Source organism: Rattus norvegicus, chromosome 8 (assembly GCF_036323735.1).
Source record: "Rattus norvegicus strain BN/NHsdMcwi chromosome 8, GRCr8, whole genome shotgun sequence".
Taxonomy (NCBI): domain Eukaryota; kingdom Metazoa; phylum Chordata; class Mammalia; order Rodentia; family Muridae; genus Rattus; species Rattus norvegicus.
Window position 1 is genome coordinate 119,213,134 of NC_086026.1, and position 19,451 is coordinate 119,232,584.

The window sequence follows — 19,451 nt, forward strand, 5'->3', positions numbered from 1 at the left end:
GTATGTAACATGGAGTAACATGGCCCTAATTCTCAGCTCTGAATCGTTGCACATAAACCCTCGGGTGTGGCTTTAGGTCTTCCCTACTTCCTGAGCGAGCCTCCTTCCCTCTTGCTTAACACTGTCTAAAGCCCACCTGGCCTGTTTTTGCTCTCTGACTGCAATGTAAATTTTGAGAGCAGAGATCTTGTTTGTCTTGTGCATCTCTGGGCCTTGCACAATGTCTGGCCGTAAGTTCATGCTCAAATATTTGTTGAAAGAATGACTACTGAGAAAACAAGCAGGTTGGTTGCCTATTAGTGTGACCCGTCTGCCAGGACTGCAGTCAGGAAGCCATGTCCACAAAGGAGGCAGAGGCAGACGTACAGATTGCTCTGCCAAGGAAACTTCACTCTTGCCAGGCACGCCCCTCGGTCCGCATGTCTTGGATTGTAGGAGAGCTAGAGAGGAAAGCAGATAGATCCTCATTCCCAAAGCTGCTTCCTCCTCTTCAGTCGCTTTGACACAGGTCATTCTGTGCATCCTAAGCTGACGTGGACTTTCTATGTGGCCTAGGCTGGCCTCACGTTTATGATTTGCTTCCCAAGTATTGGGATTGCAAGCATATGATATCACATTCAACCCCAAATATGCTTTCATACCGTCTTTGTTAATAGTTCCATTTAAGTAGTGCATCATTCTGAAGCTCACTGCTGGGGTTTGGAGGGGTTGGTAGCTGAATGATAACTTAGTTGTTCTTCATATTCTCTGTGAATAGAGACTTCTATTTTATTACAGACACTGGAGCTTACCTCCTACAGAGAGGTATTTATATAGCTAATGCACTTTAAATGCTTAGAATCGTTTCTGGCACAGGGCTGCAGAGATGGCTCAGCAGTCAGGGGAACACGCTGCTCTTCCAGAGGACCAAGGTTTGGTTCCCACACCCACATGGCCGCTACCGTGTGTAACTCCTGCTCCAGGGCTCTAGGGACCTCTTCTGGTTTCCGTAGGCACTTTGTGCATGTGGTGCACAGACATGCATGTTGGCAAAATACACATGTGCATAAAATAGAAATAAATGTTTAAAAATGATTTCTAGCATATATGAAGCCTCACGTATTAGGTTCATTATTATTTATCTTCCCCCTTGGGCTTCTGTCTCCATGGCCTAAAATTAAAAGTAGATGGAAAAATACATGGCTGTAAACCAAGACTCAAGAACTACAGACATCAGCATCACATAAAACAACCAAAACCACCCAGCCAGGCAGGCACGGTGCTGCACGCCTGTAAATCCCAGCATCTGGGAGGCTAAAGGACATGAGTTCAAGGCCAGCTTGGACTTCATAGGAAGATTGAGTCTCAAAACAAATAATCAGTGATTGTAATTACCTTCCTCCCTTCCTTCCTCCCTTCCTTCCTTCTTCCTTGCCTCCCTCCTTGCCTCCCTCCCTCCTTTCCTTTTCTTTCTTTCTTTCTTTCTTTCTTTCTTTCTTTCTTTCTTTCTTCCTTCCTTCCTTCCTTCCTTCCTTCCCTTTCTTTCTTTCTTTCTTTCTTTCTTTCTTTCTTTCTTTCTTTCTTTCTTTCTTTCTTTCTAGCTGTGGCAAGCAAGATAACCACTAGATTTTTTTTTTAATTACAAAATTTTTATGTTTGTCTGCATGAGTGATTACCATGTGTTTGAGTGTCAAAGGAAGCCAGAAAATCCCCTGGAATTGAAGATATGCATGAATGTGAGCCAATAATTGCTGGGAAGTGAGCTCAGATCCTCTAGAAGAGCAGAGAACATTCTTACTGTTGAGCCATTTCTCCAGTTGTTATTGCTTTCTTCTCAGTAACCTCAACTAGAGACAGCCAAGTGTCCCGTGGCAGGGAGGTAGACACAGGCGCTGTAATCTGTTTGTTCAGTGGCGTGCTCACACCTGTGATGTCGGGGGTTTTATTGTAGTGCTGGGGTAGAGTACAAGCCTTAGACATGCTAGGCCAGCACTCCACACTGACTTCCATCTCCAGCTCTAATGTGTCCATAAAGTGAGTGGCTCACTGCCAGGCATCAGTGGTGCAGACCTTTAATCCCAGCACTCGGGAGGCAGAGGCAGGCAGATCTCTGAGTTTGCGGCCAGTCTGGTCTACATAGAGTTCCAGGACAGCCAAGGCTACATAGAGAAACCCTGTCTTAAAACACAAACAAAGGGCTGGAGAGATGGCTCAGTGGTTAAAAGCACTGACTGCTCTTCCTGAGGTCCTGAGTTCAAATCCCAGCAACCACATGGTGACTCACAACCATCTGTAATGAGATTCGATGCCCTCTTCTGGTGTGTCTGAAGACAGCTACAGTGTACTCATATACAATAAATAAATCTTTAAAAAAAAAAAAAAACCACAAACAAAGAATGGGTATCTGTGCATGTCCACACATATGAATATAACAGATACTAATAATATTGAACCACTTACAATAAAGTACATAATAGGATAGGTCATTTACTTTATATTATGCTCAAAAATAGGCAACGCTGGGCTGACAGGACGTCTGGTGGGTAAAGAGTGTTGCTGCCGAGCCTGACAGCTCTAGTTCAGCCCCGGGATCCACATAGTCTAAGGGATGAAAGAACCACCTTCTGCAAGCTGTCCTCTGACCTCCACACATGCCTGGAAGGTGCGCCCCTGCCCTAAATAAACAAATGACGTAAAAAAGAGAAACTGTGGTTGGCATGTGGCTGCATGGTAGACCATACACACAGAAGTACCAGTCTCAGCACCAGAAACAAAAGAAAAAGCAAAATGACTGTAGTGCTGTCTGTGGAGGCCAGCATGTGTCAGGGCTGAGGGTCTGCACATGTTCTGTAGCTTGAGCGAGGTGGTGATTAGTTACAGGAGGATGAAAACTACACCTGAGGCGTATGTGTCATGCTATATGGAAGTCGCTTCCTCTTTTGTCTGTTTCCTTGTTTTCAGGGTTCCATCTCAGTGTTTTACCACAAGAAGGCCTCAAATTTGCCATCCTCTCACACAGTTCATTTCTGAATATTAAAAAATTAAGTAAAACATGAAACAAAATAATGAAAATATACATGTATTTTATAGCTTACTGACGTGAGGCCAATCTTTTTGCATATGATGTCTCCATTAACTGCCGCACAGCACGTGTCTGTATAAGCCCCGCCCTCAGTGTGTCCTTCACAATCTTCATGATCTGCTCCTTTAAGCAGAGCAGTTCCCCAGCTGTCTAAACCAGAATTTGTATCCTCTACCCTAGTTTTGTTTTTAATCCTATGTCTGATTGATAAGACTTTGTTTTTACTGTCTTGCCTAAAGCCTCAGAAAACATCAGCCAGCCTGTTATACTAGTTGGGCTTTGTGGCTAAAATGTTTGAAAATCCTGATCTCGGTGATGTCTGAAATTCCGTGGTGAATAAAATGATGTTTTACATGGTTCTGGCAAAGGGGATGCACTTGGGATTCCAGTGGCTCCCGTGTCACCACTTCTCAGAGACTCTGCCTCTCAGATGTCCTTATTCTTTCTCTCCTTTTCCCCCTCCCAGCTACCCGCTGCTGAAGCTTCCCTTGCCTGGAACGGGACCCGTGGAATTCTCCACGCCTGTGAAGGGTTACTCGCCCCCGCCTGCGGACTCTGACCACAAACAAGGAGAGCCCAGTGAGCAGCCAGAGTGGGTAGGTGCTCAGCTTGTCACTGAGGAGAGCCAAAGCAGAGAGCTGATTGGTGGAGGCTGACTCTGCAAGTGACAGCAAGAGTGGTCAGCTTCAGACTAGTGAATTCACGTGCTTACCTGCTTCACCAAGGCCCCAGAAGTGTCTGGTTGTACACTTAATGAGTAACCTTTATTGAAAGCAAACAATGACGCAGAAGTGTGAGTGCCCTAGAAAAACGAGGACTGACCAGCTGGGCCAGGGTTCATACCCAGCCTACCACACACCATGTGCAGAGACTAGCTAACAGGCCGTCTAGTCTTTGATCTTAGGTAGTCATGAGAACAGCAGAGTATTCCCAGAGTGAGCCTAATTTTCTCAGATTAGGAAGGAATTGTTTTCAAACTTTATAATCCAGTCAGGTGGTTTTGAAAGTACAGTTGTTGGTTTTTTTTTTTAACTAGAAGGAAAGTTGGAATCCAGTTGGTTAATTTACGAGGGTCAGTACTAGGTTGGAACTCCTTGCTCCCTCAGCCCTACTGGACTGGACTGGAGTGTTGTCAGTTGATGAGCTCTGAGCGAGCATTGATATGAGAAAGTCTAGTTGAAGGCTGAGACTTGGAAACCCACTCACTGTGACTTCTGCACTTGCTACTTGAAGCTCAGAACCTTGGCCAGCTCATGTCTGAATGTGTGACCTACTGTGTAAGAGCAGTGGGCCTTGCTCCATGTCTTGTGCTCTGGCTCCGTAAGTGGGTGCCGGGCTTGCTGAGTTTCTTGAGGAAAAGCCAAGCTTGGGACAGAGCTCCTCTTCCCCACCTCTCAGGATAGCGCCTTCTATCCACTTCCTTTCTGGTTACTGCCAGCTAACTAGTTAGGCGTTTGACTCTCTAGTTGCTCAACTCTAACACCCTGGTAAGAGGGTTGTGTCACAGCTACACATTGTGTCGATGAGAAGTACACACCTGTGTTACCAGGCCTCTGCCTCTGACCGTCAGAGGATGAGTGGTTTGAAGCTGGCAGAAGCTCCTTGTGGGCTAGAGAGACGGCTCACTTGTTAGAGTTCTCTAGACACACATCAGGTGGCTCAACCACCTGCAACTCTGGCTCCATGAGATCTGATGGTCTTTGGCCCTGAGGGAGCCTTCATACATGTGGTGCACATAAATTCATACAGGCACACACATACATATATATAAACTTTTTTTATTAAAAAAGAGAAACATCGGGGTTGAGGATTTAGCTCAGTGGTAGAGCGCTTGCCCAGCAAGTGCAAGGCCCTGGGTTCAGTCTTCAGCTCCGGGGGGGGGGGGGGGGGGGAACCAACAAAAAAGAGAAACATCATTTTGTCCCAGCTCAGCCATTGGCCACAATGAGTTCTTCATGATGCAAATATTTAGCCATCATTAACTGCTTAATAGAGTTCTACTAAATATTGAACTGATGATAGCTATGTCTTGGTTTGAGGCTATTTCCTGTTCAGTCAGCCCATTTGTACATGTTAGATGGCCCTGTGGGCTTCTCTTGGAACATTTCATGGGTCTTGAATGGTGACAGAAGGCAGCTATGTGGTGTGCTTAAGGTCTAAACAGTCCGAGAATTATTTAGTTCTTTCTGTTATGAGCTCCATCCCTGCGGGATGGAGGAGACTCAGAGCTTAGTGCTGTGGTCCAATTCATGGACTCAGTGGCAAGGTACCACACTCAGACTGGCTGTGTCTGATAAAAATATAAGCCCACAATAAAGTGAGAACCAATTCAGTTATAAGGGCAGAAAACAGAGCAGAGTAAGTGAAAAGTGAAAAGAAAGACTTCAGTAACTCACAGGCAGGGGTGGAAATGCCTTCTGTACTAGAGCCGGGTCCTCAGGAATCCATCTCTCGGACCTGTTCCCTTCAGATCAGCTTCAACTTTATCTTCTAACAGCGACCAGAGGAGCTTCCTCTCTGTTAGTGCAAAAGCAGACCTAGTGGATGATGGACGTCCATTCCCAAAACCTATTTGCCAGGCAGCTGCTTTGTGCTGATGTCATCACCAGCCACACAGGCAGATTCTGGTGTCTGGAGAAGGAGTTAAAGGCCTGGGCGCTGGAGGGCACAGCAGCCACACCCATCCCCACCAGAGAGCTGCAGCCTCTGCCTTCCTTCTGCCCCGTTGTTGCTTTTGGAGTGCACCAGGATGACAGCTATAGGGACAGCTATGGGGACAGCTGGTGGCGCCAGTCCTTGAGATCTCACCCTGGTCGTAGCGATATGACAAAGGTTTTTAAAGTTTGAAATATATGTCAAAACTTCATGGTAGAGTTGGGGATGCGGAAGGATGGCCCAATGGTTAAGGGTGCTATTGTTTTTTTTTTTTTTTTTTTTTTTTTTGGTTCTTTTTTTCGGAGCTGGGGACCGAACCCAGGACCTTGCACTTGCTAGGCAAGCGCTCTACCACTGAGCTAAATCCCCAACCCCAAGTGCTATTGTTCTTGAAGATGGCCTGAGTTCCAACATCCACACCAGGTAGTGCATAACCATGTGTAACTCCAGTTCTAGGAGACAAACACCTTCGGCCTCTGCAGGCACCTCCATATACATGGAACACATAAACTCATGTATATACACACAAATTAAAACAAGGAAAAATAAAGGCTGGGTGGTGGAGGTACAGGTCTTTAATCCAGTGCCTGAGAGATAGAGGCAGGCTGAATTCCTGTGAGTTCAAGGCCAACCTGGTCTATAGAGTGAGTTTTAGTACAAGCCAAGGCACACAGAGAAACCCTGTCTCAAATGAATGAATGAATGAATGAATGAATGAACGAATGAATGGGTGCATGCATGTATGCATGCATGCAAACAAAGATGGGGTCCAAGAACTTTCAATGCTGGGACAGTTTTTGCTTCACAATAAAGGAGAATTGAGTTATATGCATATGTTTGTAGTCTCAAATAAGTGGTAAATACTTGTAAGTCTGTCCTAAATCCACAGAATTAACTGACTAAATGGGACAATAAGCAAATCCTTGGGCAGAAAAATTCATATTTCCCTTTTCTTTTTTGTTTGTTTTGTTTTTTGAAACAAGGGTTTACTGTTGCCCAGGCTGACCCAGCCTGCTATGTAGTTGAACCTCTGATTCTTCTACATCTGCCTCTCAAGAAGGCATGGAGAACACGCAGGAAGGAGTGTTCCACAGTACCCGACTTCGCTGTTCCTTCAGTGTGTGCAGAGACTTCCTGCCACAGCACAGGCAGGGAAGGGTGTGCAGTGAAGAACTTGGTAGGCAAGGCCTCCAGAAGGTGATGGAGGTTAGAGAGGATGGCACTTGCCTCTGGGGTCTTCCAGATGAATAGGTCACCCTCGTCTACTGAGGCAGACAGCAAGCAATCCCAATTCTGGGGTCTTCCAGATGAACAGGTCACCCTCGTCTACTGAGGCAGACATCAAGCAATCTCAATTCTGGGGTCTTCCAGATGAATAGGTAGTCCAGTCTACAGCAGCAGAGTGTGGTGGGGGGCCTGTTCAACTCACTGTGGCAGGAAGCAGGGGAGGAGGCAGAGAGGTGGGAGTATGTATATGTGCTGTGCGCACACGTGTGTGTGTCTGTCTGTGTCTGCAGAGGAAGAGGCAGAGAGGCAGGAGCATGTGTGTGAAGAACATGTCAGAGCCCCACCCCCACCCTCACCCCCTCAGAGTTAGAGCTACATGCTTCCCAACCTGACTATTGGTTCTGAAAGAGCAGCACGAGCCTGAAACTACTAAGCCCTCTCTCTCTTCAGCCCCTACTACAGAGTCTAGTCATCCTTACAAGGTCCCTGGTCTGAGTTCAGTCCACTCTGTATTAGACTTAGCGTGACCTATGGCTTTGTAGAATTGGCAAGGTGCAGTTCCTTCTGGGCAGAGGGACGTGCTTACAGAGAGGAGAAACAGAACAGAAGCAGCAGACTTTCATTTCCCCGTGTGGCCTTGGGCAAATGACTGTACACTTTTGCGCCTGCGTTTCCATATTTATGAAACATGGTGATAATTATGCCTGTGTTACACATTATCCTAAGGATTAAATGGGAGAATGCAGACAGTGCAGTGCCTGGCCCACCATTAGCATTCAGCAAATGTTTGCGGCTGTCATTGTGTATGGGTCTGGCTAGCCTGAACAGAGAGGAGAAAAAGGAGGCCTGTGTGCTTGGACTCCCTGCAAGGTCACTAGGCGTACTCGCCTTAGGCCCCCTCCGCTCCCTGGTTCTTCTTCGGGAACCCTATCCTAGCTGCCTTCCACATGAGGACTCTGTGGACCTGTGTGCTTGCACTGCCTACTTCTAAGGTTATGGTCACTCATGTTTACATAAATGCCAAGGCTTTACACACCGCAGAGGCTCAGGACAAGGCAGAGAGCAGGATTATTTAAGAGGTGGCGAATGCATGTTCTGTTCTGTTCTGTTCTGTTCTGTTCTGTTCTGTTCTGTTCTGTTCTGTTCTATCCACTGTAACTGAGTAAGTTGGTGGGCCCAAGTTGTTTCTGGGCTTTCGAGTTCAAATCTCTGATAGTGGAAGCCTTTCCCTTCAAGGAACTAACTCAGGGACTGGAGAGATGGCTCAGCAGTAAGAGCACTTAGACTCTCACAGGCCCAGGTTTGGATCCTAGTGCCCACATGGCCACAACTATCCAGAACTCCAGTTCCAGGGCATCCAATGTCCACTTCTGACCTCCTTGGTCGTCAGGCACATGTGTAGTGCACATATGTACATGCAGAAAAAAACATACACTTAAGCCCAGTGTGGCAGCACACACCTTTAAGCCCAGCACTTGGGAGGCAGAGGCAGGCTGAATCTCTGAGTTTAAGGCCAACCTGGTCTACAAAGCAAGTCCAGGACACCCAGGGCTCTGTTACAGGGAGAAACCCTGTCTCAAATGCCCCCTCCCACAATGACACAGTAAAAATGGTGGTAGGGAAATCAGTCTGAGTGAGCTTGTAGGGACAAGTAGGCTGAGGTGACACTGCCTGGGGTGCCTGGGTCTAGTTTTCATAATTCCAGGAGTAATGTCTTCGTTTGGATGCTTTTCTTTTTTAAATTTATTTATTATATATAAGTACACTTCAGACACACCAGAAGAGGGCATCAGACCTCATTACAGATGGTTGTGAGCCACCATGTGGTTGCTGGGAATTGAACTCAGAACCTCTGGGAGAGCAGTCAGTGCTCTAACCACTGAGCAACCTCTCCACCCCCTGGATCCTTTTCTAGATGGTTCATGAATGCAAAACACAAGGAACGGACATGACTGTACCTAGGTATTGTGGAGGAGCAGGCTTCTGGTAGGTAAAAGGGAGTGTATAACCAGAGTCCGGAGTGACCGTGTGGAGAGAGGGAGGAGAAGGGAATGGGAAGAGAAGGAAGCCAGGTGCAGCAGCAAGAAGGCAAAGGCACAGAAATAGCTGGGTTATAGGGAAGAGCCTCTGGGGGAAGGGCAGTCCCGCCTCTGGGCTGAAGAGTTGTGGAGTGGAGAATGGGCAAGGTATGCCAACCATATACCCTGTAACAGGTAGGGACTGAGGGATTCTGGGAGATTCCTGCAACCGAGTCTGCTTCGGTCCGTTAACTAGGCACCTCCGCCTAGTCCGGGTTTGTAACTTAACAGTTCACATCTGTTAATTTGCCTACCTTTCACAGGGACCTGTTTTGGGCTGGGTGGTTTATTCCCACTTGGAGACCCATCATCCATCATTCATGGCACACAGCCAGGAGGGGTGGTGCTAGGATTTGAATCTAGGTTGTTCTGTTTACTTATGAGGGGAGAAGTACATTTAAAATAGAAGATGGGCTTTGAAAGGAGAAAAGCCTGAGGGCCTCAGCACTTGATGCCTACCCTAGAGCAGCTGTCTTGATGACCTGGACTTTACTTCTTACAGAGATAGGACTGCCATGGCCCTAGTCCTCAGCAGGCCTTCGTAAGAAGCAATCTGGCAGGTACCAGAGGCAGAGAGGATTGTTCCATGCGAGGCTTCTAAGGCCAGCAGTGTATGTTTGTGGTGGGTCTGCCCCTGGACACAGAAGGTGGGCAGAGATCTCATGCTATGGACAGTGGGGGCCACTGTTCCCCGGGATCTCAGCTCTTCTCCCGTATGACTTATGCTGGGCTGAGTCTCCTGTGTCACGATTGTATGGCATTCCCTGGGCAGGTTGGCTGTAATATTTGTTCCTCGGGGTCAGGCAGCTGTGGGCTTAATCTGCTCCCCATCGGGTGTGCGACCTCAGACTCATGCCATAGTTCTCCTCGCCTTGGTTCTCTTACCTCGGTATTTAGTTGAGGGTCTTTCACAATACTGCAGTCCAGCTGCCAGCCCAGGCTTCAGGCAGCTCAGAATTCAACCCAGGGGCATGAATTTACTCCCACATGCACTCACATGGCTTACTGGTTGCAGGTTTCTTGCAAACTTCTTAGTTCCTTTGTAAGAGTCGGCTAAATATCCTTTCTAGAATGACTTACATGATGTCTTGTTTCACCTGGTGTTGGTCCCAGAAGATAGGGGATTTGTTATAGTGTTTGTAACTTAAATCAAAGATGGCTTCACTTCGGCTTGGTTCCTGTCAGAATCAGTCAGTAGGTTAAGCATTCTTTTTAGGCGGCAGGGTTGCCCAAGAACATGAGCTCCAGAAGGCCAATTGAAGGGTACCCACCACTGTCTCCCTCTACTCTGCTCTACTAAAGGGGTCTTTTGTTTGCTCAGGGGATCTGGGTTCCATGAATGCTTCTGCATCCATTGTCACTCGTGTACGCTACCATTCCTATCTGCATCCATGCATGTTTCTCACTTGAACACCAGGTAGGGAACTTAGTTAGCTAGTTAGGTAGTTAGGTAGTTAGGTAGTTAGTTAGTTTTTTCTAGACAGGCTCTCACTAGGTAGCCCTGATTGTGCTGGAACTCCCTGTAGACAGGCTGGCTTCAAACTCAGATCCCACCTTCCTCTGCCTTCCACGTGCTGGGACTTAAGGGTGTGCACCCCCACCGGCCCAAGTGAGGATTGTGAGCCCATCCCCCACGGGCCAGGCTCACTGCACAGTGGGTTGGCCACACCTCATCTCCACTCACATGTTAGTGCCTGCCTTCTCAGCAGCCTTGCTTCTCCTTCCCCACAGAATCTCTGGTACAATGGCCTGGGGCTGGAGAACTTCTGTCCTCAGAGGAGCTCTTACTGAGTATCTGTAGGAGCAATATGGAGTCCCTCAGTTAAGTCAGCGAAATGCTTTCAGGTTAGAGCCTGTGGCAGCCAGTTCCAACCAGGTGACAAAGTAGTGACAGCTTCAAGTTAGCTGTGCCTCAGAGCCCTCTCTAAGCTAGCATCATAAACAACTTCACAGCCCTACTAAGTGCCACATACCTGTGATGTCAACACTTGGAAAGCAGAGGCAGGAGGATTGCTACAAGTTCCAGGCCAGCTAGGACTAAGCCTAAAACCCCGTCTCTACCAAAATTATGACTTTGCTTTCAGGCTGTTCCTTTGAGCGCAGGAGCCTGTTGTGTGGCTTTCTCCTCATCCCCACCTGCCCTGTGGAGTCCCTAAGTAGGGCAGACTTTGGCTTGGAAGCAGCTCCTCAGCCCTCAGGCCTGGCCAGCTCCCTCTAGACTGCCTGCCTGTCTCTCTCTAGTTGCCATTGGACTTCCAGGACCTTGGTTTCATTAGACAGCCCCTCTACCTCAGGGGTACTTGGGCGTAAAGTCCAGAAGATCCAGCCAGGTTTCCCAGCTGACCCTTCCCTTGCCAGGGTTCCTTTGTGCTGTCCAGGTCTTCTTACTCTGTGTCCCTTGGTCCTCAGATGCCCTCCCTGCCTGTCTCCTACCCACCTTCCCCGTTCTCATAGCTGTGTAGCTATGGCTCACACACCGACACTTTAGGGTGTTCCATGGTGCGCCTGTCACGGGGAACTACACGTGAATGCTTCCATCCGCAGTTCGAGCTTGGTCCCAGTGATGTCAGCATCAATGTGGAAGAATTGATTATCATTCTGCCAGCAGTTTATGAGGCCACTAGCTGGCATGCTCTGGGAGTGAGACAGGCACACACCAAGTTCTTGTGAGAAAAGTGTAGCATTTAGTGAGAGACTTGAGTCTGAGACACTGTGATACCCTGTTTGGTTATGGAACTGCCCAAGCAATCCTCCTTCCTACTGCTTAGTGCTATTATTTCCGTTAAAATCCCACGTCTGTGGGTGCGAGTGGGCAGGAGACACCCAGAGGTGTTCCTGCTACCAGGCAGTGCATTCTGGTGTGGGCAGGCTGGCAGGCAAGTGCCCGAGGTGAGCTGGTGGGGAGATGGGAGGGAGAGAGAAGCAGAGCTGGAGACGTGAGGGGGGCAGGATCAGCCTGCTTCAAGTAGCCTGCCTCCCACCTAAGGCTATGGCACTGTCCTAGCAGGCCACGTCTAGGTCTATGGCCTTGCAGCAGCAGGATTCTGTGTCAGTGTCTAGGGCCCATGTTACCACCAAAGGCCATGGGGATATCCCTAGTCTGGGCTGCTGCCTGGGGCCACATTGATGTCTAAGGATTGCACAGAGTTAGCTCTGTCCCTTGTTGGCTGCAGCATTCAGGAGAGTGGCCTGCACTTTGTCTGGGCTGCACTATAGAGCTGGCCCTGGGGTATGGGTGCAGGAAAGCTGGCCCCACCCTTCGACTGAGCAAACCTGGCGAGATGGTCCCAATAACAGGGGTGCAGGAGAGCTGGAGTGCTGACCAACTCTGCTACCACCCAGACCTGGGTCTGAGAGCTGCTGGACCCTGTTAAGGGCTAGGTCCTGCAGATCCAAAGCTCCAGGATCTCCATGACACAGGGCGACAGCAGTATGCCTGGAGTCTTGGTGAGGATCCAGTATTAATCATATGGTGGAAGTCGGAGGCCTCAAACCAGCCCAATGACTCATTGCAATGAACATTTACAAGTAAAGCTGTTTGAGCAAAAGAGTGTGCTGTATGACACACCTTGATACACTGAGATCTTTTTGTTTGTCTGTTTTCTTTTGGGGGGAGGTTGTAAGGGTGGAGGGTAGATATGGAGGGATGGAGAAATGAGCGTGATTGAGGTGCATGACATGATGTCCACACAGAATCAGTAACAAGTTAGTAATAAATGTGTAGAAGGAGGGGAAACCATCTCTGGGTGGGGAGGTGGTGCACGCCCGGAATCCCAACACTCAGGAGGCAGAGGCAGAGGCAGAGGCAGGCAGAACTCTGAGTTCAAGGCCAGCCTGCTCTACAGACTGAGCTTTAGGACAGCCAGGGCTGCATAGAGAAACCCCACCTCAAACAACAATAACAAAACCCAAGCAAGCAAACCCATCCCCGCAGAGTGAGTGTCTGCTCAGGTACATTCCTGTGTGAGGTGAACACAGCTCTGGATGCAACAGGACGGGAGTTGTTATTTTCTTCAGTGAGGACTCAGGTCAGAAGCACTTCTAACACCATGGAGTTGGGAGCTAGGATTGGAAATGTGTTTGTTGTTGAGACAGTTGTGTGCCTGGCTAGCCTGGGACTTGCTGTTTGAACCAGGCTGGTCCTCAGACTTGGGACAGTCCTGCCCCTGCCTCTTAACTGTTCAGATGATATCATGTATCTCCTACCCACCCAGAAACTTGGCTCAACTTTTTATTTTTTTAAATTTTTAATTTAAAATTTAATTTCTAAAAAAGATTTACTTATTTCATGTATGTGAGTACACTGTCACCTTCTTCAGACACAGCAGAAGAGGGCATCGGATCCCATTACAGACAGTTGTGAGCCACCATGTGGCTGCTGGGAATTGAACTCAGGACCTCTGGAAGAGCAGTCGGTGCTCTTAACCACTGAGCCATCTCTCCAGCCCTGGGCTTGGTTTTGTAAAACACACTACAGAGTAATAACTCTGTGGCTCGGTGTCTGTATATCACTGAGGCAGCTACGCACCTCCTGGAGCCTGGAGTCTGGTGCAGCCAGCAGCTATGTTCTGGTAAAGGGCTAGACAGTAAATGGTTTAGGCTGGGTAGTGTGATAGACCAGACATCTCTCTTGTAGACACACATCTCTGTTGTAATGGGGCGTAATGGACAGAAACCAGAAAACACAGAAAATGAATCTGAGCTTTGTTTTGGCCTGGGAGCAAGGGATATTTTCCTGATACCTAATTAGTGTTTCCCCATAGCACATGCTCAGTGCATCCTTTCTGTCCTGTCCTATTTCTTCTACAGTATGTGGGTGCCCCCGTGGCATACATCCAGCAGATATTCGTGAAGTCATCAGTGTCTCCCTGGCACAGAAACCTTCTGGCAGTAGATGTGTTCCGGTCACCTCTGTCCCGAGCATTCCAACTGGTGGAAGAGATCCGGAACCATGTGCTGAGAGACAGGTACTCCTCTCTCGGGGACTCCCAGCTCCGAGTGTCAAAGGGAGCTCTAGTTTTTTTTCAGCCAGCTTTGCAGTTCTTGGGGTCCTTTGATGCTGCACCCTCACAACCCACAGAGTGGGTGTGGGTGAGCCTTCGTGACAGCAGGGAAGTAGCTGAGCGATAGCTGGCCCTTGGCTCCTGCCCCGTGCTCTGCTGAGGTCAGCAAGTGCTCTCTCTGCCTGGGGGACCTTCCGGTACACGCTGGCTCAACAGTCCTCACGAGGTTTTAGTTAGCTCATGACTTTGACAAGAATTTTGGTGAAGGAAAGCCGTAAATTTTCTTGCTCTCACTCTTGGCCACTAAAATGGTCTCAGGTGTTGGGTGGGGGGGGGGGTTGCATGCTCACACACATGCCTTTTGGGGAAGAGACAGCTTTAGTGCTCCAGTGCACTCCGAGGGCTGCACAGATGCATGGTCTTCTTGATGAATACTTGGAAGCATTCCCCTCAGTGCCCTGTCACCAGGCTCCATGGAGACAGCAGGGGATAAAGCATTTGGGAGCCTGGTGACAGATGACCCCGTAAGTGCAGTGGGCTGGCAGAGACAGCAGAGGCTTCCTCCTGTCTTTGCATAGCTCAGGGACCAAGAGCCTGGAGGAAGTTTGCCTGCAGGTGACAGACCTGCTGCCAGGCCTCAGGAAACTCCGGAGCCTACTTCCCGAACATGGCTGCCTGCTGCTGTCACCTGGGAACTTCTGGCAGAATGACTGGGAAAGATTCCATGCTGACCCTGACATCATTGGAACCATCCATCAGCATGAGCCTAAAACCCTACAGACATCAGCCACACTCAAAGGTACCCTCAGCATTCAGGACCGAGTGTGGCCACTGTCTCCTTCAGTGGATGCTCTAGTGCAGGGTTGCCTCCTGAGTCTAAGAATAAGGGTAGCGAAGGGGTTCTGGGCAGCCCAGTTGCCACCGTGTATTGTAGCGGTGACTGTCACTGCTTTGTCAGTGTCTGCTTGTTTCTGCCCACAGACTTGCTGTTCGGTGTTCCTGGGAAGTACAGTGGGGTCAGCCTCTACACGAGGAAGAGGATGGTCTCATACACCATCACCCTGGTCTTCCAGCGCTACCATGCCAAGTAAGGCGCTCAGGCTCCCAAGCTCAGTGGGAGACTTGGCCTTGAGTATCTGCTTCTCTGACCAGCATGGCCCCAGGCTTCCTATTAAAATGTCTGTTCTATATACCAAAGAATTGCATCTGATCATTTGAATGAGGATGGCCCTCAGGCCTGACTAAGAACAAGGGAGCTGAGGCAGGTGTGACAACCTCCCTGGCTTGGTGTTTTCTTCTGGCCCTGGGCAGGGGTCTCCGCTGACTTCTGAGCCCCATGCAGCCTGTGTCAAGCCACTGCAGGCAGCTCTCCACAAGTGGCTAGAGCCCCTGAGGTGCCTCTGGGCCTTTGGCATCTGGAGCCATGTGATAGGTCAGGAAAGGGGGCTTGCAGCTTTGTCATCCTTCTGGAACCTGTGGAGACAGAATGATGTTGAGAGGAGCTTCCAGTCAGCTGATAGGAGGAGACCTTGCTGGGCCCCTTCAGGGACTCTTTTATCCACAGGTTTCTGAGCAGCCTCCGTGCCCGGCTCATGCTTCTGCACCCCAGCCCCAACTGCAGCCTCCGAGCAGAGAACCTGGTGCATGTGCACTTCAAAGAGGAGATTGGCATTGCCGAGCTCATCCCCCTCGTGACCACCTACATCATCCTGTTTGCCTACATCTACTTCTCCACACGTAGGTCTCAAGACAAGCTTCCCAACACCCACTTCCCGCTGTCAGACATGGCCCGGAGCCGAGAACATATCTGCCGGGCACTGGAGCTAAGGCTCCGTTCCCTATAGATTCTCAGGGCTTCTGAGGAAGAGAATTTGGGGTTAGAGCTCCCAAAGGTGTGCGTGTCCACGAGACTGGAAGCATTCATTCTTGTTGTTCTTCTGGCTAAGCAGGAGCTTTCCCTTCCCTGACCGATGGCACAGTCTATTCTTAGGAGCTGAGTTAAGAAGGGCTCCAGGGGTTGGGGGAGGTACTGCCCTGATCTGTCCCCTCTGCTCTTTAGGCAAGATCGACATGGTCAAGTCCAAGTGGGGCCTCGCCCTGGCAGCCGTGGTCACAGTGCTTAGCTCGCTGCTCATGTCTGTGGGGCTCTGCACTCTCTTCGGCCTGACGCCCACACTCAATGGCGGGTAGGTCTCACAGGGCCAGGGTGAGCCATCAGGCAGGCCCCTTGCACACACCTCTGGGCACTGTCGACCCCTGGACTAGATGTTTGTTGTTATGCAATGTCTGCCTTATTATTTTTGACACTGAAGAGTTCATTTTCCCCTCCTTAAGCATATGAATATGCCATGTCTTTCTCTATATAGAGCATGTAGTTATATGCATGTATGTGTTTGTACATATGTGTACATATACATTGTGTGCTTTTAGAATATTTATATTTGCATATGTATGGTATATGTGTATATATAGATGTTATTGTTTATATTTTTAAATCTACATGCACACTTTCATTTTTTAGATTTATTTTTGTTATTTTTAATATGTGGGGCATAGGGAACATGCAGGCAAATAGAGGTGCCTGTGGAGACCTGCAGAGAGCCCCCGGAGCTCAAGGTACAGGGGTTGTGAGCCTGGTATAGATGCTGGGAACTGAGCTTAGGTCCTCTGTAAGAGCAGTAAGCACTTTTTTTTTTTTTTTTTTATGGTTCTTTTTTTCGGAGCTGGGGACCGAACCCAGCAGTAAGCACTTTTAACTACTGAATTACCTCCGCAGCCTGACACTGCTCTCTAAGGGCTGTGTCTGGAGGTGTGCAATAAAGAAGCATACATGTCTTCCTCACTATTAAAAGAGGACTGGCAAGGTGGCTCAGTAGGTAAGGCATTTCCTGCCAAGCCTGATGACTTGAGTTCAATCCCTAGAATCTGTTTGATGGAAGGAAAAAAACCAGCTCCCACAAGTCGTCTTTTGATCTCCACATGTATCCTGAGACACCTGTGTGCATGTATGCATACATACATACATACATACATCATACATACATACATACATACACACATACACACATACACACATACATACATGAATATAATGAAAGTTTTTTTTTTAAAAGATTTAAATCCCCAGATAGAGTAAGTGTGGAGTCCTGTTGTCAGTGTATGGGGAGGTATCGCTCCCCCCCATTCCTCACTGATGTTCCTTTCCCCTCATTCCTCAGAAAATCTTAGTGCAGAAGCCCTTCCCTATGTCTGTCCTCAGGCTTTGGGCTCTGTGGCTGCCCTGCCTGAGTTACTAATGGACTGGCCCATTGGTCGTCCCTGACCTTGACTTCTCAGGCAGTCATAGGAAAAACTAGTGCTAGATATCAGACCCAAGGCCTAGGAAGGGAGTCAGCAGCTGTGCAGAAAAGCTACTTTGTATGGCTCCTGTTGGGTTCGTGTTCTGGGCTGCTGGCTTCCTTTTCTGAGGCACTCTCAGAGCTCTGTGTGCATGGACAGGGCTCAGCCAGCAGCCAGATGCCTTATGGGACAGTTACTCCTCTCAAGACATGGCTTCTCAGTAGAGGTGGAAGGATTCAGGCTGTAGCCATCCCTCCCATTTAGATGACTATTTTGGCCTGGAGTGACAAATGTAGGCTCCATGCTTATTCTGTCAGCCATTGGAGGCTAGTGTGGGGGATCAGGAAGGCTGGGCTCTGGTAGCAGCCAGCAATGCTCTCTAGTGGGCTTTTCCCAGTTTCCCTTCTCTGCTGGGTAGAAGAGACAAGAGACATTAGCTGACCCCTTAGCAAAGCTTTGGAGTCTGCCTCAGGGCCAAAGGCTGTGTAGACAAGGAACCTTGTTGGATAAAGGTACATTAGAGAAGGTTCCTTCCCTAGGTCACAGAAGCCACTTGGCAGCCTCTATTATATATAGGCTGGAAGCCCCCACAGCTTTCCCAGGGCTCAAGCCTATAAGAACTAACCCTATGTTAGACCTGGTCGTGCTGCCATCTCTTACTGTCTCTTCCTCTGTTCCCCAGCGAGATTTTCCCATATCTGGTGGTGGTTATTGGGCTAGAGAATGTGTTGGTGCTCACCAAGTCAGTGGTATCAACTCCAGTGGACCTTGAGGTGAAGCTTCGAATTGCACAAGGTAACACTGGGTAATGGGCTGTCCCTCTTATATTTAGGCCCAACCCTCAAAATGTGTCTGTTAGGGCTGTGGTGATAGCTCGGTCAGTAGAGTGCTTGCTGCACAGACATGAGGCCCTGCGTTCAGTCTCCAGACCCATGCAAAGGCCAGGCACAGTGCAGCGCAGCTGTGATCCCAGTACTAGAGACAGATAGGTGGCCCCTCAGCTGGCCTAACCTAATCGGTGAGCCGTGGGCCAGTGAGAGACTCTGTCTCAAATACAAGGTTCCTGAAGAACAGTCCCTGGTGTGACCTCTACACATACTTGTGTACATATGCACCCACACAACCCAACAACAGCCTCTCAGAGTTAGCCTGGGTTGGCTTGGAACTTGCTATGTAGACCAGGCTGGCCTCAAACTCCTAGAGATCCGTCCATCCTTACCTCCTGAGTGCTGAGATTAAAGGTACACACCACCCTGTCCTGCTAAGAGGAAGTAGATGTCTTAGGTTCTTTATCCTAGGCCTATGTCTGTGACAGTAACCAGAAACTGACTACACTCATTCCACCTTCCTCTGATGAACTTCTGTGCTTCTAGACTCTGCCCTGGGTGTGGGGTTATAAAGAGATGAGGCAAAATCTTTTGTGTAAATAGAGTCTTGTTCATATGACAGCTATGGCAGCCTAACCCTAAGAGCGGCACGAGGACGAGTCTATTAGCTCTGCCATCGCTCTGCTGGTCAGGAGTGGATGTGGTCATAGCTAAAACAAGAAAGCACTGGGCTGTCTTCTTGGCTTTTCTTCTCATCACCCTGGTTCTCCCTTTTTCTGCTGGACCCCACCTTCCTCTGTAGCAGCTGCACCATGGTGCTGACTCCCTAGAGTCTGCCCACTGAGTGGAATGGCTGCCCAGAGGCCGGACCCCCTCTTCAGGCCTCTGTCCTTCTGAGGACTACAAGGTCAGGAGTAGACATGTCGCTCTTCCCTGCCCTTCACTGCCTCAGTACTTCGGTTTTCCCTGTGCAGGCTTAAGCAGTGAGAGCTGGTCCATCATGAAGAACGTAGCAACTGAACTGGGCATCATCCTCATTGGCTACTTCACCCTTGTGCCTGCCATCCAAGTAAGGCTTCAGGGTGGCCATATGGGGCATGTGTGTGTGTGTGTGTGTGTGTGTGTGTGTGTGTGTGTGTGTGTGTGTCTGTGTGTCTGTGTGTCTGTGTCTGTGTGTGTCTGTGTGTCTGTGTGGTGTGTCCTGTCATCTCATGCAGGCTTTCAATAGAATCCATGTTGCTGTGTCAGAGATCTCAAATAA

General features: G+C 48.9%; 1 protein-coding gene across 5 annotated transcripts in view; it reads left to right on the plus strand.

The window, feature by feature from the left end:
• Scap (SREBF chaperone) overlaps positions 1-19,451 on the plus strand; it is a 54,721-nt gene that overhangs the window by 28,768 nt on the left and 6,502 nt on the right. For 4 of the 5 annotated variants that reach the window (XM_063265271.1, NM_001100966.2, XM_063265270.1 and 1 more), the window contains 8 exons: positions 3,528-3,657; positions 13,831-13,988; positions 14,603-14,823; positions 15,006-15,111; positions 15,589-15,761; positions 16,084-16,210; positions 18,046-18,158; positions 19,165-19,259. In XM_063265271.1, the coding sequence (XP_063121341.1) occupies positions 3,528-3,657; positions 13,831-13,988; positions 14,603-14,823; positions 15,006-15,111; positions 15,589-15,761; positions 16,084-16,210; positions 18,046-18,158; positions 19,165-19,259 (1,123 nt within the window). The remainder of the gene's footprint in view (positions 1-3,527; positions 3,658-13,830; positions 13,989-14,602; positions 14,824-15,005; positions 15,112-15,588; positions 15,762-16,083; positions 16,211-18,045; positions 18,159-19,164; positions 19,260-19,451) is intronic. The other variant, XM_017595597.3, reaches the window with a different exon arrangement.